General features: G+C 51.8%; 10 protein-coding genes across 10 annotated transcripts; 6 read left to right on the plus strand and 4 right to left on the minus strand.

Annotated features, from left to right (window-relative positions):
• Positions 1 to 99: 99 nt before the first annotated feature.
• Positions 100 to 1248, minus strand: SCP_0301600 (hypothetical protein; the record flags this gene model as incomplete). Its single annotated transcript, XM_027755557.1, has 4 exons — positions 100 to 666; positions 832 to 907; positions 970 to 1031; positions 1102 to 1248. 4 exons carry the CDS (start codon positions 1246 to 1248, stop codon positions 100 to 102), a joined length of 852 nt encoding a protein of 283 aa, XP_027611358.1.
• Positions 1249 to 1574: 326 nt separating this feature from the next.
• Positions 1575 to 4849, plus strand: SCP_0301610 (predicted protein; the record flags this gene model as incomplete). Its single annotated transcript, XM_027755558.1, has 6 exons — positions 1575 to 1752; positions 1838 to 2254; positions 2309 to 3858; positions 3913 to 4039; positions 4094 to 4638; positions 4694 to 4849. 6 exons carry the CDS (start codon positions 1575 to 1577, stop codon positions 4847 to 4849), a joined length of 2973 nt encoding a protein of 990 aa, XP_027611359.1.
• Positions 4850 to 6629: 1780 nt separating this feature from the next.
• Positions 6630 to 8111, plus strand: SCP_0301620 (Uncharacterized oxidoreductase; the record flags this gene model as incomplete). Its single annotated transcript, XM_027755559.1, has 10 exons — positions 6630 to 6771; positions 6826 to 6860; positions 6918 to 7084; positions 7136 to 7171; positions 7228 to 7301; positions 7355 to 7548; positions 7609 to 7684; positions 7747 to 7802; positions 7861 to 7947; positions 8004 to 8111. 10 exons carry the CDS (start codon positions 6630 to 6632, stop codon positions 8109 to 8111), a joined length of 975 nt encoding a protein of 324 aa, XP_027611360.1.
• Positions 8112 to 8308: 197 nt separating this feature from the next.
• SCP_0301630 (hypothetical protein) lies at positions 8309 to 8697 on the minus strand (the record flags this gene model as incomplete). Its single annotated transcript, XM_027755560.1, has 2 exons — positions 8309 to 8528; positions 8597 to 8697. 2 exons carry the CDS (start codon positions 8695 to 8697, stop codon positions 8309 to 8311), a joined length of 321 nt encoding a protein of 106 aa, XP_027611361.1.
• A 936-nt stretch (positions 8698 to 9633) lies between these two features.
• On the plus strand, positions 9634 to 9876 carry SCP_0301640 (hypothetical protein; the record flags this gene model as incomplete). The annotated part of the gene is made up of 1 exon (XM_027755561.1): positions 9634 to 9876. One exon carries the CDS (start codon positions 9634 to 9636, stop codon positions 9874 to 9876), a length of 243 nt encoding a protein of 80 aa, XP_027611362.1.
• A 427-nt stretch (positions 9877 to 10303) lies between these two features.
• On the minus strand, positions 10304 to 10590 carry SCP_0301650 (hypothetical protein; the record flags this gene model as incomplete). The annotated part of the gene is made up of 2 exons (XM_027755562.1): positions 10304 to 10473; positions 10530 to 10590. The coding sequence occupies 2 exons, from the start codon at positions 10588 to 10590 to the stop codon at positions 10304 to 10306; spliced, it is 231 nt and encodes a 76-aa protein (XP_027611363.1).
• A 2076-nt stretch (positions 10591 to 12666) lies between these two features.
• Positions 12667 to 12970, plus strand: SCP_0301660 (hypothetical protein; the record flags this gene model as incomplete). Its single annotated transcript, XM_027755563.1, has 2 exons — positions 12667 to 12727; positions 12777 to 12970. 2 exons carry the CDS (start codon positions 12667 to 12669, stop codon positions 12968 to 12970), a joined length of 255 nt encoding a protein of 84 aa, XP_027611364.1.
• A 2761-nt stretch (positions 12971 to 15731) lies between these two features.
• Positions 15732 to 17239, minus strand: SCP_0301670 (chitinase; the record flags this gene model as incomplete). The annotated part of the gene is made up of 5 exons (XM_027755564.1): positions 15732 to 15920; positions 15973 to 16615; positions 16665 to 16810; positions 16862 to 16949; positions 17001 to 17239. The coding sequence occupies 5 exons, from the start codon at positions 17237 to 17239 to the stop codon at positions 15732 to 15734; spliced, it is 1305 nt and encodes a 434-aa protein (XP_027611365.1).
• Positions 17240 to 19179: 1940 nt separating this feature from the next.
• Positions 19180 to 20548, plus strand: SCP_0301680 (hypothetical protein; the record flags this gene model as incomplete). Its single annotated transcript, XM_027755565.1, has 9 exons — positions 19180 to 19404; positions 19453 to 19516; positions 19567 to 19649; positions 19699 to 19856; positions 19905 to 19926; positions 19980 to 20061; positions 20111 to 20143; positions 20198 to 20373; positions 20441 to 20548. 9 exons carry the CDS (start codon positions 19180 to 19182, stop codon positions 20546 to 20548), a joined length of 951 nt encoding a protein of 316 aa, XP_027611366.1.
• Positions 20549 to 21135: 587 nt separating this feature from the next.
• SCP_0301690 (hypothetical protein) lies at positions 21136 to 21470 on the plus strand (the record flags this gene model as incomplete). The annotated part of the gene is made up of 2 exons (XM_027755566.1): positions 21136 to 21368; positions 21425 to 21470. 2 exons carry the CDS (start codon positions 21136 to 21138, stop codon positions 21468 to 21470), a joined length of 279 nt encoding a protein of 92 aa, XP_027611367.1.
• Positions 21471 to 22080: the final 610 nt, after the last annotated feature.

Consider the following 22080-nt stretch of genomic DNA (forward strand, 5'->3'; position numbering starts at 1 on the left):
GTGCAGGAGGAACAGACTGGCGCTTACGGCGCCTATTCCTCCGCCTTCAGCCTCTCGCTTAGTAAGCACTAGTTTGACTTAGCGCTCGCGAGCTCGCTGCTAAGCCAAACTCCACACTACCATACTGGAGATCACGATCCACGTTGTACTCAAAGTCTTGCCTCCTACGACCCTCAAATGCCCGCGCTCCCTGGTCATAACTTCGTGGTTGCGCTCGATCTTCTCCTGTGCGGCAACTACGATGGCCTTGTCTGCCTCGAGTGAGCCGGAGAAGTGCAGCGCATTTCGCTTAAGTTGTGTCACCATCTGTGCGAGCTGTGTGGAGAGTTCTTCGTGCACCGCGGCGGAATTCTGGAGGAATGCAGGGGTTGCTGTGGGTTTGGACGTGCTCGGGGTAGGTTTCGCTGGAGTGGGTGTAGGTACGAAATAAGGTGGGAGAGGGATAGCCGAAAGACCAATTGGAGGATGATATAGTACAGGCTCGTTAGATGGGGACAAAAGCAAGTCTTGCGCAGAGAGAGGAGGTACTGCAAGTTCGCTTGATAGACCTGGTGAGAACTGTGGCTGCATCGGCTCCAAGCTCAGACGGGATACATCTGTAGGTGCCGAGGGAATAGATAATGATGGTAAGATGGCTTCCGGACGTATTGCTTTAGGTGAGACGCGCTATAACGTGATCAGTACGCAACTTCCCGCAGTACAACAGAGGAATTAAAATTTCGAATTTCGTGACCGGGATCGGACACTGCCTCCGACTTAATGTCAGACGATGAGACCATTTTCGAGTCAAGCGTGGCCGACTTATAAGGAATACGAAGACAATAGAATTACCTTGTCCACTTCCAAGACCGTGTTCTCGAGACGGTCTAAAGTCTGTCGCATATCCTCATACCGCTGAAACATAGCGCTAAAGCGGGAACCACGAACTTGAGCGCAACTACGGACCATGCGTTTAGCGGAGACACGCACGCATTGTCGAAATCCTCGCTTAGCTCCACGTTCTTCAGTAACTTGCGGGCATGTCTTAATTTCTGCGAAACAAATAAGTCGCTTCTACCATCCTCGCCCGGTGCCAGTCAGCGAACAGAGAGTATTACCCACCTGCAATGTGCCGCGAGTCTTTATCCATGTGGCAGGTAAACGGTCGTCGGTCCAGTCCTCGGAGGCAACTGTCTTCTCTAGTCTTCGAACAAGTCTGGCGAGGTTTATTCTGTCATGAACCGTCTGTTCTGAAGCGTTCCCATTCATTTTTGTGAGCTCGGAGTGGATGTGGACGTTCATAGTTAAGTACTAGTACTGTGTACTACTTACGCGGTCCGCGCGTGACGGAAGAGCGCTATGCACGCAATATGCACGTGCACGGTTCTGAGCGCTTCTGTTCAACTGCACAAGTTTCTCTCATCTGCAGTTATCTGCAACCATCTACTTCACGCTATTGTGACGATCTGTCGACATCTGTTCGTATTTTCTTGCTACCATATCTTGCCATTGCTTGAGAATTTCTTGCTTGAACTGAGAACATTTACTCGTCTGTATCGATACTTGTTTGAAGCATCTCTGTATCACTACCAATCATGGCTAGAGGCAACGGCAATCGCGGTCGCGGTGGCTTCCGTGGTAGTCCGCTGCGCGGGGATCCAGTTCAATCTCGAGGAGGCAGGGGACGTGGACGAGGGCGAGGCAGAGGAAGCGGGGGCGGTACGCCTGATTTCCTAGATGACTTCGACTTTCCGGTCCAGAATTGGCCTGCGAGTATGTACTCCCGCCTATGTCGACGCTACACGATGCACAAGGCGGGTTTTTTTGGGTATTTATTGTTGCTGATGGCAGCCTCCAGATGCACCGTCCACGAACAGTCCTGGTCGGGGCAACTGGACGCCCCGCTCTCGCGGCCGAGGGCGGCCGTATTCTCCCCACGGTTCGGGTTTCTCTACTCCACGGCGGGGCATGGACAGTCCTCTCAGTCGGGGACGAGGGTATATGCGTTATGACGATATAGAGGATTTTGCCATGTATGAAGGTCCTGGTGGTCGCGGAAGGGGAGATGCGTCACCGTATGACCGAGGCGGCCGCGGGCGGACACGCCCCGGCCGCGGATTCTCAGCATCCAGGCAAAGAGCTGGCGTTCCGTTATCGAAGTTACTGCAGGAGGATAGACCCCTGCTACGTCCGATCGTTTTTGTGCGCTCAGTGCACACAGCGACGCTATTCCAGGAGGAAGAAGATATATTGCAAGGAGTCGTTGAAGCTGCCGGTATGTATGCAGAAAACTTTCACAGGACTGCATCGACTGAGAACATTGTCTCAGGTGATGACGAACAAAGTCATGTCCCCACCGCCAGCAAGGTCGCCCAAGTTTTCAGTGGAGCAGACGCTGAAGAGTCTGACAATGGGGACAATGGGGACTCTTCTTCAGCGGATCAACTGGAAGAGATCGGCTTCGCAGACATTGGAAAGGTGCAAGCTGAAGTGGATGCTGCTGCCGCTTCGGTTGCTACTAAGGACCAACGGCCTTCAGCTGCCATTGAAGTGAACGCTTCAGAAGAGAAATTCACCGGTTTCTACGTCGACACTGAACCCACTCGGAAATTTGCATTGCCTACAAAGACTGTGCTCGTAGAACATCTGGAAGGAGCGCTCGGAGATAATTCGCAAGACGATGAGGACGTCATCGTGTATGCCGCGCCTTATCCACGGACGGGTCGCGTTACTCCCGCCGTGCGAATGCCGCCGTCTGTGGTACTACCTGTGCCTGCAACATCAATGCTCTCTGGACTCTCTATTCCTGAGACGGCGCCTGCTGATGTTCAGGAAGCTGTAACAACCTTGGTGGCTGAGCGATCATCTCCAGCACCTGAGGTGCCTGCTGCCATTCAGGAAAGTCCAATATTCCCCACGGTCGAGCTGTCCCGTTTTGCACCTGAGGTTCCTTGCTCTGCTGAAAATCCGTCTTCTTCGGTTGCCCAGGAGGTGCCCCCGTCTACGGAGGCCAACGAACCGCAGTCGGAGGTTCCCATTGTAAACACTTCCGAAATCAAGGCTCAGTCTGGAACACTGTTGTCTCCCGAGCCATCTTTCGAGTCCTTCTCCTTCTCTTCTTCTTTTGCCCAGACACCGCCGAAGAAGCAGCCGCGCCGTATGCACCCTGTCGGCGGAGCACGCTCGCTCCTCATGCGCTCCCGAATGGTACGGCGGCGGTCTCTGAAGAGAGGGTTTGGTGTGTTCGGTGCGATGATGGACGAGCTGCATCTGCGCGAAGGCAGGGAGCGTGACCCGCGGGAGGCGGAGCAGCGCAGAGGTGACTCGGACGTCAATTGGGGTGACGATTCGGATGAGGTGCAGGACAGGGGAGACGAGGTGGAGGAACTGTCGAATGGGATCGGCGCGATGGATCTAGACGTGGATATTAGCGTGGAGGCGATGAGGGGTTTCGTGAAGAGTATGAGCGCCGAGGGATCGAGACACATCACGATGAACGATATCGAAGATGCTGACAAGATGAAGATGGAGGATAGCAATGAGGGCACAGACGTGGACAGCGAGAGCGAAAGTGGGGATGAAGAGGTGGAACGGGCGGTACTTAAAGAGGAAGAAATACTGGTCGCTGAAGCGGACGATGCCAAGATCGAGGAGTATGATGATGACGAAGACGACCAAGAGGAGGGTGAGGACGACGAAGAACAGTCTACCGGTGACGAAGCTACCCCACGAAGTAGCTTCCAGGCGAGGTTGCAGAGGATACGTGAGAACGCTAAGGAGAAACGGAAGGCGGAACCTCAAGGTGATTCGAGCGACGAGGCTATGTCTGTTCAGATGACCTGGGCAGATAGAGATGACGATGTCATCGCCGATATCGAGGTGAGATCCGTGACATACGACGGTGTCCTCGTTGACTGAAGAGATACTTCGCAGGAAATGCTTGCTGAAAATGCGCATATCTTGCACGGACGAGACAGAAAACAACGGAAGGCGCTATTCCGTGCTGTGCAGAATGGTGACTTCGACTCAGACGAATCCGAGGACACGATGCAGCCTGCCCGTAAGCCACGTCACCTTCGGCATTAATCGTAACGTTGACCACGAACTTTTCTAGCCAAGCGGAGAGATGCTGACATACCCCCTGAACTTAAGTATCAGTGGGAAAAAGACCGTGCCAAAAAGGCGGAGAACAAGCGTAAACGCCAACGAGCAATTCTGGAAGCTGCGGCAGACCCCCTCGCGCAACACAAGGGTGGAAAGAAGGGACGCAAAGCCATGCTCGCTGCCTCTCGGTTAGAGGCCTCGATCGAGGTTCCCAACCGTGTGATCGATATGGTCACGCTGGAGCAGCAAATCCGCCGTTTCCTCGCAGATATAGGTGGCCCAAACACAATGGCGTTACTCCCTGCAGACAAGGCGACTCGCATGCGTATACATGAGCTCGCGCTAGCGTTCAATCTGAAGAGCCTGAGCAAGGGCAAGGGTAATGCGCGTTACACCACGCTGATCAGAACTTCTAGGAGTGGCATAGGTATCAATAAAAAGAAGATCGCGAGAATATTGAGGGCGGATGGGACTGGTTGGGATACACCGGGCAGAGGTGGGAAAAATGCAGCGGCATCATTGGCTAAGCATCGAGAGGGAGAGGAAGTAGGCAAGGTACGCTCATTCAATACGTGCAATTGAAAGTGTGGCCAACCTAGTTGCTTCACAGGCCGCGCCGAAGATTGGGGAGTCGAATATCGGTTTCAAGATGCTGGCGGCCATGGGCTGGACAGAAGGCGACCGAATTGGGCTGTCCGGTGGTTTAGACGCACCCCTTACCGCGATCATGAAGAAAACAAAGCTCGGCTTGGGAGCAACATTGTAAAGCAGATGTATTGGTAGATGCTCCCTTCTTAATACAAGGTGATTCGGTGAGAATTGATGTCTGATGCTGATAATCTGGGCTCAAACAGGTTGTCCCGCACATGCGCGACTTGTCACGCTGCATGTGATCGTACATCACGTCACAATCCGTGGCCTTCCTGCGACATTTTTATTCGCCGTCGCCTACTCAACCTTTGCTACTTCAGCATGCATCTCAACCTCCTTGACCTTCAGAACGATGTTTTCGTGACCTTGACATCTCTCCTATTTTCATGGGATTGTTGTTCCCCTTGTCTCTAATGAGTCGTAAAGTCCACGTGGCGAACCAGCACGCACTCTCGTTAGTCAAAGCCAAGTTCGGCAAATTTTGGGCGTACACATTACGTTCCAGACGAACATTACTTTGGCTGCAGAAGCTTCAGACGCATTCGGGATCATGATCCAATCATTCCTATGTTCACCTACCTCCTCATGAATCACCTCCATGCGCGTCGACTCAGATATCTTCTTTCCTGTCATAGAAGACCTCATCAAAGACCTTACTCGCCCCGGAGACGACCTCTGAATAACCCACATGATGCAAAGGACCTGCATTTGAGGTGATAGGTAGGTTGCGAAGCAGACCCCGTACTTGCCGTATAAATTTGCGTGTCCTTCTGATTCGATCTTTCTGAAATATGTAGATTCTGCAATTGTCAGGTTTCGTGCACCTCGAAAGGGATGACTTACCGTGGAATAACTTGCGGTGGTCATCTGAATTCTATCATGGACTTATCATGGACTCCGTTTTACTGGTGGTGAACTTCATGTGAGCATCACCGAGGCCAAGAAGCTCAGGGTGTCAAATGGTGCAGGCGCCTATGGATAACGCCCTTAGATTCCATCAGGCACCAGTCGTTGCATTACGGTCAGTACACTTATTATGGTCTCGGCGCCATGATAGATAGGGTACAAGATATACCACCCTGCGTGCTGTCTCCGAAGTATCCTCATCAATATTGAGATCTTTTGACTGTCTTTTCTGAACATGGGTCTTCCCCAAAAACTGTTTGCGCTACAGTCTGGTGAGATGCATATAATGGATGAATACGCGAGTCTATTTATTTACGGTGGTGTCGGTTCTCTAGAAACATGAAGCTGAAGCAGCTTGGCAGGTCGGTCTCCGATCTACATCGTAGTTTCAACCAAGTACCCGGAGTCGAACACCCTGCGCTTAGAAGACGCTGCCAGTACCTGCACTCGATTCTCGGCTTCCTTTGTTGCCCCTTCCCTTCGGTTGGCACCTGATGGCTGAGGAGGACTTGGTGCTACTGGCAAGTCTCGGGCGCGCCCACAGAAGAGTGTCGGCTCGAGGCAATGTCGTCGCATGTACGCGTCCGAACCCATTTGTGTGTCCTTGTTAGTGATTTGGAGTTATTTTACAAGCTTGATGGCGAAGCGGGGGCGGCGAGCTCGAATTCAGCATGTAGTGACTCGGACGTCACAGAGCGAACGCAATCCTTCGGCTAACCTCTCAAAAGGGTAAGAACCGCCTCTGTTAGGTCACTCGTTGTCACGTTTCCCCTCAAAGGACGTGGAGGAGCCTCGCACTGAGTAGTGCCCTTGTGTGTTCAGCGATGCACTGGACGATACCGGCCGTCTTCGGGTTTGATGCGCCAATTCTGCTTCCGCCGTGCGACGTCATTCACGCGGCATGGAGGCCCCTAAGTACTTGCGAGCCCCAGCTAGAGGTCGACGTTACTTGCTTCCTCCTATCAACATCCTGGTTTCTGTAGTTCAAAATGGGTAGTGCATTTTCTGCTCTCGATGCCTGGCTGAACTTCAGCAACACCTTGACTGTCGTAAGGCAGTCCTTTCCCCCTAAACCCACCTTTAGTACGGACCAAATTCCCGATCTCACAGGCCAAGTAATAATTGTGACTGGTGCGTCCTGCGATTTATTCAGTCGGACATCATGTGCTCATAACTGGGTTTCAGGAGGAAATACTGGACTTGGGAAGGAAGTTATTACGGTAGGGCCAACATTCATTGAACGGCCATACGTTGCGATTGAGTCTCGAGGACTGTAGAGACTCCTCGAACACAATGCCAAGGTCTACCTAGCGGCGCGGAGTAAAGAAAAAGCCGATGCTGCCATCAAGGACCTGAAGGAACTGACTGGCAAAGAGGCAATATTCTTGATGTTGGACTTGACCAGCTTCGCCTCCGTTCGCCGGGCTGCTGCGGAATTCCTCGGGTTTGTCTTATCTCTGCATTTACATACGGTCTCTCATGCATTTCCATGTAGCAAAGAGAAGGAGTTGCATGTCCTCTTCAACAACGCGTAAGCCTTGAAGCATTTTGTAATGATCTAGCCAGTTAATCTTCTGGTGGCAACAGGGGTGTCATGGCGTCTCCCATTAGTTTCCTCACGGTTGAAGGATACGATATGCAGTTCGGAACCAACGTAATTGGTATATGCGCCGATGCCCGAAACTTGCACTATTTTTCACCCAATTTCGTGTAGGACATTACCTATTCACGAAGCTCCTAATACCTGCTCTTGTTGCTGGGAAGGACACTTCACCAGACTATCATGCCCGCATAATCCACACGTCGTCATCAGCAGCGTACCTGTCTACGATGGATTTCGACACGTTCGTACCCGGGCCCGCAAGGTTAAAATTGTCTCCGACCAGTCTCTACGCCCAAAGTAAATTTGTGCGTTTACCATTTTCCTGAGATCGAGGCCATTTCTCATCATGCTGTATTTGGTATCAGGCAAACGTAGTAGTGTCACGGCAATTCGCAAAGCGCTATGCCGATCAAGGCATCGTCTCTATCGCCGTTGATCCAGGTTTGTTCCGCGTTGGCGGTAACTGTTGAATGACATCTTTGACCTTTTTTGTGACAATGAAGGTAACATCCGAACAGACGTGTTGCGGAATTATGGGTTCTTCCTTCAGAAGCTCTGGGTGCGCACATGCATTTCAAACTCGTTTATCCCAGTAATTCACACCTCTGTTTATTTAGGATCTCCTCCTTTCGCCCGTAGACCTAGGTGCCCTTACCCAACTATACGCAGGTACAATGCCAGAGGCGGTGAATCACAACGGCAAGGTTCGTTCTTGTTTATCATCTGAATTCGTTCGTTTCACGTATACTGACATTCACAGTTTTTGATTCCTTATGCGCGAGTCGGCGTCTGCAGAAAGGAGGCATACGACGATGCGCTCGGTGAATGCTTGTGGAACTGGCTTGAAGAAGAGGTCGCCTCCAAGTAGGGCGTCTGACCAGGACACCTGCCTCCCGTACGGAGCACCTCTTGTTTTTCCGATTGTTGCAGCCTATGGAGCTCGTTTGTTACGATAATGCCTACGTTATGTTTCTGCATTATTACTCTGAGCCCCGATGCCACTTACACGCCACGCATTTGGCTCGGTCCAGGAAGCGTCGATAATTATGCGGAGATCCCATCCGCTTACCGACCACGCTCGAGTACACATTGCCCAATGGATGGGATCATTGTCTCACGACTCATTGCTTCGGTTGTCTCTGTATTCTGCGACAAATCACATCGAATTAATCCGCGCGGCCTGCCTGCACCGCAATCTCTAACAGCAAATGTCGTCTCCACGATCCCATGAACCTTGTCGATAGCGGAGTGCAGATGGCCGGAAGCGATGAAGCGCGATAGTTCGCTTGAACACGCAAACCCCCAGTCAGTCCAATATACCAAGCGAAGCCGTAAAAAGCGGGAGGAACGCACTTGTCTACGAACTCGACGCTCATGCCAAACGAGCGTGAGAGACTGTCGAGCGTGAGGCTGCGATACGACTCGAGAATTTGGCTGTACGCTAGGATACGCATCTCGCGGACATAGAAGCGCGTGTGGGGAGAGCAGATGCGATGGTAGAAGGTGGGATTGCTCAACGGTGCCTGCGCAGCACAGAAAATATGCGTGGGAGAACGTACTGAGGGCCAAGAAGAAGCTGTGTACTGAGAGGGGATATCTTAAAGAAATGAGCAAACCCGTGGCCCCAACGTCAGTGGTGGGATACGTCATCCCATCAAAAGCAGGATAGCAAGGCGTCATTGGCTAATGAGATATCTTCCAACACGTAGAGCATGGGACGGAATTTAGATTCATTCTGTAGGAGAATTCGTGAGTTGCCTGGAAGCACGCGATGGGAGTCAGATTTCGATGTTCATCCAACTACAAGCACGCACCTGCGGTACGGACAAATGTATTACCACGGAGTACCACTGAGTGGAAGAGACCGATATCTATCCAGCTGGAGATATTCTAGTACGTATGGCGCCACAAAATCAACAACTGTGTTGAGCGTGGGAGAGCGGTGAATATGGCGTCCTAATCGAGTAAGTCTTGTGCGCGGGACATCACGTGCTTGTGCGACGCGCCTGCAAATCGCGTCGAACGGCGAACGCGTGAGTCGTGTTTCGAGCACAAGAAGTCCCCCTGGCGCCCCCGTTCTACTACACGGCATCTATTCATCATACTTTCCGATGTTAATATTATTTAAGATTGGTTCCGGGGACTTTTGCCGTCCTATTTGCTCTATATTGGTTTAAGTGGTACGATATGCCTGAGTCCGACTCCTACTGACTGACTGACTCGAAATCCTCCCGGACATCCTTACGGTAAGCCAGCACGTACGGGTGTCCATCCCGCTCCGCTTTCGACCATCTAAGCAACACTGACGACAGACGTCTATCGTGTTCAGCTACATTCGAACCCCTACGCTAGTATTTGGGAGTGTTTCACTCTTCCAAATTCACTCCTCCATGGACCCCGCTCTGCGCGGCGACGCTCTACGCATGCAAGCAAGCTCATCCAGCCCTTCGAAATCTCCCGCTCTAACTACCCCTCCACCCACACTCGCGTACTGCGGGACCCTTCAGCACCGTCGACAACACCAGCCTGCCACGCTGGTGCCTCCTTCGACTTCCGCACAACAGCCTCATGATGGCGGCACTCCACCTGAAGCTCGCGAGCGTGCACATTTCCCTCATTTCATCCCTCACTGACTATCTTTACTTAGTTTGTCGACTCCTCCTCTCCAACTCAAGCACATGCTCGCGAAGAGGCACCTCGCACAACATACTGTACATCCCGAGAACGCAAACTCTAAGATAATTGTTAACTGCTCGCATGTTATTATAGCTCCATTGTCCCCTCCAATACATCAATAGCATTGTCTATTAACTTTTGTCGAACAGCCCGGCACTGTAAGCGAAGGTTCTGTACCTGCCGTCGTTGATTCATCCACTCTCGTTGAACCACGCGGAGTCGCAAAGCTCAGAAGACAGGCCTGTGTGTCATTTTTCAATCTTACACTAACGAGATTTGAATTTTCATCGGATGTGCTGCAATGAATCAAACACAGAAAGAGAGTATAAAAGCATCTGGGGTATACGGATCGCTACATGCTACTCTCCATGTCTACTGTCCTCACTAGTGGATGGTGGAAGTGATGGTAGACACCGAAGTCGAAGTTAACACATCGGTGGAGGTCGCGGACGCCGTAATCGTGGAGGTACGAGTGGACGTCACTGGAGTCGTGGTAACGGACTGCACATCGATCGTTCGCGTGCTCGTCACGTAGACGGTGGTGTAGACGTAAACTGATAGCAGAAATAGCAGGTGAGCGCAGGTTGGAGTTTGATATTATCAGACTTACCGGCATTGACACCAGAAGCCACGAGGACCGCGGCGGCGAGAATGCTCTTGCTGAAGTACATGATGAATAATAAGCGAGGTGGTGTAGAATAGGTATGTGTGTGTAAAGTGTGTGCGAGATGAGTGTGATAATTTTCTGTCAAAGTTCATAGGTTTATATACCTTTCGACGGTGCCATTAGCACTTTCCAGCCCCTCTCGACGGAAGCGGATTCGCGGCAGCAGAATTTGCATCCGCGCTCATTGGTCGAAGTGCCAATGGATAGTCACCGTCCGAATGCCGGATCCGCCAGCCGCTGCAGGTCGTCCCGTCCTCCGAAAGTGAGCCCAATGTGGCACACCCCGCTACGGTGCTGACAGTGTCCAATGTCTTCCTTCCGATGTTAGGACCGACGGTGGTCGTTATCCACGTTCCCCCGAATCGGCGGATTTCCACTCCCTGTTGTGGACATCTCGATTCGAGGCGGCTATACCACGATCGTCCAGGCAGCAGTCAAATCGATCACTTGTAGTTTTCGATCAACGTCCCGAGTGCTGTGTGGTTCGCCTTCCTTCCCGTTTACCTTGCCCATTTGTTCTGCATGAAGTTGTAGTGTACATGGTCCGCAGGCGCCATCTAACACACGCGTTCTGCATAGCAGTGGTCCCTCATTATCCAGGAGGATCATGTAGCAACTTACTAGTCATCCGCCGTCGTGATTTTTATATATAATCCAGTTTGTTTTGCTACTGACCTACATCAAATTTATCCCTGCCATGAGTGGACGCTCCGTCGGCGTTAAGAGATATTCCGATCGAACCTCACCAGGAACGGATATGGAAGGAAGTGTGTAATTTGAAATACATCGATGCGTCGTGCCCGACGCGTCCGCAGGCAGCTTGGTCCTGATTATTGGGAGCCATGAGTGTATTCATGGGTGCCAACGCATAGTGACGGAAAGCAAGCGTCAAAAAAATCGCGCCTGCTTACTGAAGACGTTCACCTCTGCATCGGAAAGGTCCCACACTGTTCGTCGTCGCAGCCACCTTGGCACTTCTTTCAACATGCCATATATCCCGACCTCGTAGCATCCCGTACCCCGTCGCTGGCTGCAGGATCCTTTACAAGAATTCCTCGGGTCTAAAGCATCATGTTGATGGAATGCACTCGACCACTTTACGACCCTCGTCAAGTCGCCATGCTAGAAGCGCAGCCGAACTAACTGGGGACAAGGTACACCTCGACACGGAATATGACATGGGCCATGCAGCAAGAAACTACCCGGTTAACGACAGCCCGCCTGCGGGCCCTGGGAACGAGGACGTTGATTGAGGACATACCCGCACTGCGCTTTATCCGTAATTGAATGGTATGTTGTTGCACTCAATTCCTTGTATTCTTTGGCTAAAACTCATCTTCTCCAATGAATTTTCAGGTAGATCATGCGATATTCACGGTCAATATGTTCTTCGAGGTACCTCGCCGCGTCTGCGATGCAGTATCTTCGTGTCCGGTTCACTCACAGGGATGTCTCTACTTGCGTCTCGCATCGGCTATCTGCTGCATGGAGTGACCTCATCTCTTCTCTTATCAACCGTTCTATCCTTGCCCGTACTCGCGGAGTCCATCATGGTAAAGGCCCTGGATACCTGTTCTCCCGAGCGGTACACCTGTGCGAATCTTTCTTTTCTCTGTGTCACCTTGAGCCTTAGGAGGAAGCACGCCTACTCTCTGGCACTTATAGTGACTATCAGAGTTCGTGGATTCCAATTCTGATTTTTCGCACACACATTGTCAGGCTTGATCGAAATGCCAGGCTTGCACAGAATGTCAGCCTTGATCAAAATAGTCGAGAAACCAATGCCCTCGGCTGGCATGTTCCAGACGCCGTATTCGACGGCGGAAGGCTTCATTTGGACGTGCCGCGCGGGTCGAGCTCGAATTATTTCCGCGCGCCCGTCTTTTCCGCAACCGGTCGGCTTGCGAAGGGTCCGAGTCTCCGCCTGTCCGCAATGAAGGCAGAATATCCAAGTAGGACGCGAGCCAGGGGATCCAGGTATAAAGTCCAGCTCGACGACGGCCAGAAACCATCAACTCGAATTCTTTTCATCGTCCACATATCCTCACATAACACCCACTATCAACTCAATCTTAATAAGATGATGTTCCCTAGCACTCTTTCGCTCGCTGCTGTTCTTGCCGCCTGCTCCGTGGCGTTTGGTACGCACCCATTTCCTGGTTTTCCATGCATAGTCTAATAGTCACGTAGCGAGCCCTGCCGGCGCGTCTACTACGACGGTCACGTTTATCAAAAGCATCAACACCGTGGCATACGACACTACCACTACGGTCACCGCGACTTCTTATGCTACGTCTACCGTCCCGAGAACTACAACGTTCACTAGCACCACGACGACTACGACTGTGACGCCGACCACAACTACGACTTACGTGATCATATAGGCGCATAATCACTCCAGTTGTTCTGTTATGGACATGTTATGGACATAGAGTTCGCATGTATTGATTAGATTACTATTATCTCCACTTCCTTCGCTTGAGGCATGCGCAAATTTGAGTCCTGATCAGAAACTCACGTGTAAGGACATTTAACCATAACTCTCCATCTCAGCCAAAATTCTCGCTTGCAAATCTCGTTAAATAATTCATTGCAAGTGTTTTACACCGATCTAAGTGGAAGAAAACATTTGTATGAAGGATTTATAACTGATCGAAATCTGACACGATGATCCATATTTGTACACTTTCACTGTTTACCCGTAGTATTGGAATGTAAATGTCGTTGTCAAGTCGTGTCCACACAGTCTCAATGACTCCTGCCCAAATGCCGCAGGATACGTGAGTACGATGAGAGCTTCTGGCAGTTCGGGATGGGTGGATATCCTCTTCCGCGCCCGATCTTCCGCTTGGGAGGTGGAGAGGATGCTGCTTATATGCATATAAGCTCAACGGATGCGAAGAGATGTCAACCACACCGCACATTACTCACACAATCGATAAACGCAATCCATCATGTTCGTAGTCAAGGCATTTCCTTTCGCAGTGCTCCTGCTTGCCTCAAGTCAGTGGACTCGGTCGTGATTATCAAATTGGTGGACATCATCCGATTTCACCACGACAACAACGAGGTTTCCCTCCAGTAGTTCCGCTCCACTCGTTCGCCTAGACTGTAGAGTATATCACCTGGACGTGGGGTGTGTCTTGCAGAATGAACCCTCTATATCCAATTGTAAATATGTTCGAATGGTGAGAACTCACTGGCTCAAGCCAGAATGGAAGCTCGATGCAAGGAAGTTGTTCCAAGTCGTTTGCGCGCTCAGTTACTTGGGTCAATGTCATCCATCTCACATACGACGAACTCACTGCTTAAGGCTTATCGCGTCCGGTCCTCACCCATAATCACGATTCAGCCATAATATATATGATGCCAAGGACGTGTATGGAGATCGTCAGCCGGACTTGTGAGTGCCACATCTGGCGTCTGCAGGGCCGAAGGGTCAATATGAAAATAGTGCTATTTTGTTGTACCCACCCTTACGGACCGTGAGTATGGCATCCTAATTTGTGTTCGGATTGAATTTTGCGCGAATGAAAATCCCAATGAGCATCATTTTTAATTTGGACTCTGCCTGTGCGTAAGTCGCATAGAGAAGCCGTATCTTTAGTTCCGACCAGCATCGTCAGGAGGACCGTGACGCTGACGATGTATGTTACCGGTACCGGGGTAGTAGTCAAATTACCGAGGCGGCTACCGTGTCCTGCAGATATCTGAGTGGAGTCAGACAGATCTCAGGCCCTGATTATGCAGCAAAATATTAACACTTTCGCGACTATGACCTTACTACGCCCGATCGCTCCACGCATGTAGCGATCCTGCGAAACTGCATTCAGATGGTGAGCGTCCCTGCGATACTGCATTCAATACGCGCAGACTTTTCAAAATTCAGCATCGCAAGTCGTGTGAGCATTAGTATCTGCTGTTTGCGTACCTGCGTATGTTTACTTGCACAACGTCGCGATGATGTACACGGTCGATCGTCAAACTCTGGCTCACACTCACAAGCAAGCTTCACATCCGCGGTGCATGTGTGGCAGTACTAGGTGCTCTCACGAGAAAACCAATGTCTGGCTACGCCAGAAGAAAGTAGCACCTCGGCAAGTGCGGTTTCAGCACTGCCCCGGAATAATTACGATCCAGGTCGGAGATCAAGGAAGAGCCGTACACATACCGTCTTTATTTGTGAGGACCTTATCTGCTGAAATACCGACACTGCGCCTAGGTGAGAGACGCAGTACATGTTCTTTCCTGTGGACAGCCTCGGTGTCAACGGTGGGTCCCGAGCGCCAACTTTAGACCTTCACCGGCGGTGGAATTTTATGCTGAGCGTCCGGTGTTACACTGCGAAACTTCCGTCCTCACATTCTTCGCGCTGGATTCCGGCGCAATTGAGACGTGCACAGGCGATGTCACGCACGAATAACCACCCAGGGAAAAAAAACCTACAGTGAAACTGCGAACGCGCGATCTTCGTGCGGTCTGTCGGACCAATCGAAGGGATGGAATCCACCGCCACGATGCTCAGAAGTCAAGACGTCAGGGTGAAGTCCTTCGACTGCGGCCGATACTTCTGAAAGTAATGATGCGTGAACTATGCACCGAGAGAGCATGTGCAGCACCGTACATCTTCCGGTAACGCATGCGGACACAATACACGTCCTCGGCTGTCGCAGGAGAGTAGTATGGTAGAGCGTTGTTGAACGTCGACGAATTCAAGGCCACGTCGGAACATATTATCAGATAACGAATCTCCGGATCCGCATCTTTTCGCAAAGTCTGAATGGATCACGATCGCCATAACCAAGTTCCTTGCTCACAGCTTCACCAGTGCATCATCAGATTGTTGATCCCTGTCTACAGAGACGCGATCCGTTTGCACGGGTAGGTAGGTTACCAGCATTGTGTCTACTAGGACATCGAGACGATACAGCGAGTGATCATGATACACAAACGGCACAGCGATTGCACGCACATCGCAAAGTGAAGAATAACGCTCATAACAGCGACGAAGGTATCGGGTGCCAAAACGACCAATAAGTACGGAGGATATCGATAAAGAGTCGAGCGTGACTACGCACAGCCAGGGCGGATCAACCACCCCATAAAGCGAGAAGATAAATGAGGAGGGGGACGACCACGCCGCGTCTAGCAGCCGCCATCGAACCCGGCCGCCTCGCGGATCGAGTCTAGCAGAATGTCGTTATAGTCGCCCGCGGCCTCCCACATCGCGAAGCCGCGCAGGTTCGTAGACTTGATATAATCGCCCTTGGCGGCGAACGAAGCCGCGTCGTCGAACGAGACCATCACCAACGACGTCTCGTTGTAAACATACGGCTGCAAGGCTACTAGTCAATCACGCATTGGGGGATAAAATGCCATCACCTACAGTCTGACTGCACTCGTCGAAGCGGTAGTCGATGCCTTCCACGACCGAGCCGTTGGGGTATAGCCAGCCCTCGCCGACGAGCCCGCGGAACTGGAACACGCCTGTGTAACCAGACGTCACGCCACACACGTCGGTGTTGCTCGCAGCGTCCCAGCTGTCGCCCGCAGGTTGCGTGGAGGTGAACGCGGGGTAGGCTGCGAGCGCCTGGCCGTCGCAGTCGAACGCGTTGCTCGCCTCAACCTGGAAGGAGTGCCCGTACGAGGCGACGCCGAGCACGAGCTGGTGCGCCGGCATTCCCGCCGCGGTCCACGCAGCAACAGCGCTCACCGCGCTTCCCTGCTGGTCCTGCTGTGACGCGCAGGTGTCGTTCAACGGCGCGTTGGGGCCGACGGCGGTGTCCCAAGTGCCCCAGACGTCGTAGTTCATGATGTGGATCCAGTCGAGAACGTCCGCGAACCCGGAGACGTCCGTAAGAGCGGTCCCGTTGGGGCCCTTCCAAGGCGTGAGGGAAGTGGAGGCCGTGAGGGTGAGATTCGATCCGACTGGGTCGGCTCGGAGAGCCTGCAGGAAAGAGAGGAAGTTCGTCGCATCGTCTGGAGACTGAGCGTTACAGCCGATGCCATCTGCGTTGGGGTATTCCCAACTGGGGAGATGTGAGGATGGAAGAGGGGAACGACGGAGAAGATACGCACTCAAAGTCGACACCGTCCAGGCTGTAGTTCTGAACAAAGTTGGTGATGGTCTGAACAAACGCCGTACGATTCTCTTCAGTGGCTACATTGTCGGAGAAGGATCGTGATCCACTCCAACCACCGACAGAAATCAATGCTTTGACACCCTGAAACAAAGATGAGTTATACAGGAATCAAAACCAGAATCTGGAACGTACGTTCTCGTGGGCAGTGGAGACGAAGACGGGCAGTACATTGGGATCGGAGTCTGTCAAGGAGACCTCTCCCGTGCTGGGAGCTGTGAGACTATAATTTCGATGAGAATCAGTTCGACGGCGCGGGGCGGTGTTCACTTACGCGAAGGCGTATGTCATGTGGGTGTACTTGTCCCAGCTGACGTTCGCGACAGGAAGGTATTCGCTATGCCAGCCAGTATACCATGCAGTGGCGACCATGTCGACGGTCGCATTAGCAGTCGGGGCAGCATCTCGAGCTTGCAGAGCGTGATGACGCGCGAAGGAGTGATGCCTCGCGAAGGAGTGACTTGCGTGCACTGAGGAAAGAGCAAGGAACGGCAGCGCAAAGAGAGACAGCATGGCGAGCGTCGTGAAAAAAGAATGGAGGGGAAGAGAACTGGCGATTATAACCAGATGTTGAAGTTTTAGAGAGAGTAATTAAGCGCTTATTTACACGCCCGCGTTGCTTCCACATAGCCTCGACTTCAGCGCTCAGCGTGCATCGACTCGAAGCATGTGCTAATTGGTTTCACCCCCAAATCAGTTGACAACCAAAACATCTCTGGGCCGCAGATAATTGTTATGCTTACGGTTCCTGTCACCCTGTATGTGCACATCGAGTGCCAGTGGCTACGACCACCTCCATATACACTCGGACAAGTCCGACCAGAAAACGGTTTGAACATCGTGTTCTGCGACTACCTCATGGTCTTGCGGTGAGTTTTCCCTCGGTTTTTTTTTTCAGGGTTGCGGATGTAAAAGCATCGTGCGGCGTGCATGCATTTCAGATCAATCGGGTCTTCCTCCGTCAACTTCCTGACAAATCGTGACAATAGCCTGCCATTGTATTCGACTTGGAGCTCGAATCCTGCCACCGAGGATTGTTCATGAGGTGTTAGATGCCATCCTCGTCTTCTTCAAGTTGTCCGGAATATCATCTTCTCTAACATTGCGTCAAGAGGTGAGCTTCGTTCAGGTCATTGCGGAGATGACACCAGCAGGCGGCAGAGAGTCATGGAAATCTAAGTCCGACGTTGGGCGCAACGATGCTTACGCATGTCCAGAATGTTCAACTGACGTATCCCTCGCCGCAGGGACGGGTAAAGTATGCATGGCACTCCGTGGTAAGAGGGTCAGAGGAAGAGGAGATTGAATTACTGAGTCGCCTTCCTCAAGCTCCGTCCACGACTTCGCTGTCTGCCCCCTGCATTCGCCCGTGTTCTGGCGTTTGACTCGCTTTTTCTGGTGCTCGGATTCCCAATATTCACCACCGTGGTCTACAGATGTCCTTATCCTCGCGTAGGTGCTGAGGGTACGCACACTTCCACCTAGACAATGGAGTAATGCTGATACTGAACTGCGAGTCATCCATGGCGAAGCGCAGGCATCCCAATCAAACATACTTAAATTCATATTGAGCACGCACAGATAGCCAGTCACTATGTTCCTGCCATTCCGTGATAAAGTGGACGTGTATTTGGGATGCACCATTGGACCTCGGTAGCAGGATGCGAGTGGCTAAGCATCGATCTCTGCATTAACTCGAAATGCCGGTGGAGGAAACTAGGACCGAACTCGCCAAAGACTTTGACCAGGATCTCACTCCTTAGAAACGACCGGCGCACCGCATCAAATGACACCGGACATTGCTTGCAAGCAGCACGCCAACGACGAGAACGAGAGCGAAGAGGACGCGAAGGGGGATGGGGCGATCCAGAACCGCTCGTCTTTTTATACTGTAGCTGTGCCTGTCAAAGTGTACGGTAGAAATGACAATACCTGGGTGTTATGAGCTAGCAATGACGCTCTGGCGAGAGCGGAGTAAGACTTGGACCAGGCTTAGTACTGTAGTTGTAACCAGTGTTAAAGTGCGCGTGACGTCACTATGTAGAGAGTATAACGCCGTAGAATATACGAGGACAACGTTCGCACACGTACGGGGAAACAATTGATAGGATTGTGAAAGTTGCCCAATGAAAGCGGCACGTTGCTCAGTGCCTACATGATGACCGCCCCCAAGTTTGAGGGCGGTTCTCTCGGAGAACGTTCATAGGAACTGCACCCTTTCAACTACCCGCCAGTTTTTAAACAAACAATCATCCGGTAATTCGGCCAGAAATTGGCGGAAAGGCTTCGCGACGCGCTCAAATTGTGATCTTCGATCGCGTCGAGGTCACATGATGCACCACCACGTTTGGATTCATCAAAGTAACTTCCCCCCTCGTGTATCACAGCATGTATCGTGCTCCGGTAGACCTTGACTTGCACTCTGCATCTACACGTCCATTCCTCGTTCTAGGATGGAAATGTATCCAAGTCCAACCTCAGGGGAAGCTCCCGGCCCTCCTCCATACAATGAACCCAGGAGCTGCAATTCGGAGAAGCTCAAGGAGAGCTTCTCGCTAATCGTGCACAACCAACTCGATATCCAGAGGTTGTTTAGATCAGTCGCTGGGCAACTTGAGAACACGAATCAGATCGGTGAAGACCATCCACTATGTAACGAATGGAACGGGTTAAGACAGGTGAGCCCGCGTGCGTGAGGGGATAAATGGTTCTGATGCCTCTCGCAGACACATCGCAAGCTCTACCGTGATTCACAGCAGAATGCCGCTCAATGTGCTAGCTTTCTCAACAGTGAGCAGATCGATGATCGGCACTTCGACGACGTTCTAACCTCGTGCTAGATTACGCTGTCATACTTATCCCACTGTCACGATCCTCCATGTCGCTGCGAGAGAAGAGGTTTATGATCGAGAAGTTCTTGGAGGTGAGCGGTCGTGGATCTCCGGAGTTAATTAATTCACATGTATGCTCAGGCAATACCTGCACATCTCAACAGCGCGAAGAAAATCACTGAGAGATTTCACGAGCTAGGAAAGGAGGTTGAAGGATTCCAGCTGAAGGTTGCCAGTGCCCTTCGTACCAAAGCGGAGTCCTCGGGATTTTTTGAGAACTTGTGGACCGGCTTGGAAGAGTGAGCTTCGCTACTCCATTTATCTCCTGGATGTCTCACAATCTGCAGGCTCTGTATGTCCATATGGCAGGTCAGTGTAATCTTACAATCCTCGCTACGCTCTCTCATCGTTTTTCTATGTAGGCGCTCAGGAAGCTGCTTGTCCAAATTGTGGACACCTTCAGGGCGATGCTTTCCCGCATCCAGACCATTCGCTTCTCCTGCGGTAATTCTTCTCGATGACCCTACGTTACACTGGCTAATGTCGCTGACAGTCGGCATTCGCATAGACATTGAAATGAGGCGATGTGCGTTCTAATTCTGCCTCTTTGTTGGTATTGTATTTAAATCGCTTTAAACAGACACTCCACTCACGTCGCACACGCCTCAACCTTTATCCAGAACTGTTGCGCGGCAAGTTAAGGAGGACTGCAAGGAAATCAGCGATAACCTTTCGGTCTTCGAGGATGCATGGCATATTGTCGGGCTCTCCTGTAGCGAGCTCCTGTTTAGTGTGGCTATGGCTAAGAGTCTGGCGGTACGTTCTCTTTTATTTTGGCAGTCCAACCCTAGAAAAATGGTTTATCGGATTACTCTATTTCTAGCCCATCCCGGTGGCGTGCGACAGGAACCTGAAGTCGACAGAAGCGACGTACCTCCCTTTGGTGGAATGTTTGCGCGCGTACTCCACTGGGCAGACACCTGAATTCTAGTCGCCGCAGAACACTGTGATGGACTCTTTCGCTCCCCATTTCTTGGCCCATTGTCTTCATCGACCATCCTCTGTTTTGTCCCCTGTCTGAGTAGTTTGATCGTCCATTGCCCACCCCACACATTAGGAATCGGAATACACGTGTATAGTACATTACTCATTGAACACCGCTCACGACCAGTGCAAAGAAGCCTGATGTGTGGAATCAGCCACAGACGCGTCGTGTGCGGCACGTGTGGGCGTCCGAACCTTGGCAGAATCTCCTCCTGGCACTCCTCCCGGCTGAGCACCATCACGACAATGCACTTTCTCCAATAGCGGTATGTCAATCGATGAGAGACATTCTCGAGCCTATTATCCTGATTTCTGTACTCGGTGATGAGTGGCGAGTGGCGAGTCTCTGGACATTCTCCGCGAGTTCTGGCAAGTCCGAACGCGTCTTTATCCCCTGATATTTGGTCCGAAAACGCTCCTCATTATCTGCGGAGAGTAAATATATGACATGAGTGCGGTGAGGCTGTCACCACTCACGTTTTACTTTCACCTACTCGCTCTCCCCAACTCACCACCATATCAACTGCATTCGATATGCCCCGTCAAATCGTGACGGCACAAGAGGCCATGTATCTCAAGAGTGCGATAGACGAGTTGGGGGAGCAGGTGTCAGCCTTGATGGCTGACCTTAATGGCCGCGGGCCGGTCCCGCAGTGGAAGGCTGCCTATTGGCAGGTCCATGAGCAGCTCCGCGTAGTTGGGCACAACGTCTATGGCTTTGTGCCCACGGCGAGTGGGGCGCAGGAGATGCGCACATCTTTTGAGCGGTTCGTTATGGATATGTGGGCCTTCACTGCGACTCACCTCGATAATTGTTGCACAGGCTCACTGAGTGGATGACCAGGATGGGTTCCTCCGCACAGTGCTAATAAAGGGCCGTCTCTGCTCGGAGTACTTGCTGTGCGCTGTGAGTGCAACAACCGCGCCTAGAGAGCGAAGCTGACGCCCTTGACCTTCCACAGTTGCTATGTTCGCTATTCACTCGCTTTCTTGCTTTTTGCTGTCTGTGACTCGTTATTCCCAGACTATCATTAATGCCCGTGTATCTGTAGCGTTGTCCTGTAAAGTTTGAAGAGTAATCACCGTTATGAAAGCGCATCATCGCGTGCAAGGCACATGAGCCCCGAACAACTAGCATCCTTCAATGCAGCCTGGACGCAAAAAGGTATGCACCAAATCGTTTACAGCCCAGCGCCCCAATAGCCGCAGGAGAAACCGACAGCAGAGAGAGCGTCTGAGCGCCCAGAGCTAGAGGCGATCTCTCACGTCAAAGCTGGGACGAGTATGTCCGCGAGATCGACAAGCGCGAGCCTACGAAGAAACGAGTCACAGGACATGTTGAAGGGGTCGATAACCAGGTTGAAGGGCCGCTGCTAAGGATAGGGTGTCAGTGATATTACTCGATAGCTGGCTGAGAGTGATGAGCTCCGAGGCGAGCGGGGAGGTCTTCCAGGTGTGCCGAGTGACAACGAGAGGAGC

This window comes from Sparassis crispa (genome assembly GCF_003851025.1).
Source record: "Sparassis crispa DNA, contig_000002F, whole genome shotgun sequence".
Lineage (NCBI taxonomy): Eukaryota > Fungi > Basidiomycota > Agaricomycetes > Polyporales > Sparassidaceae > Sparassis > Sparassis crispa.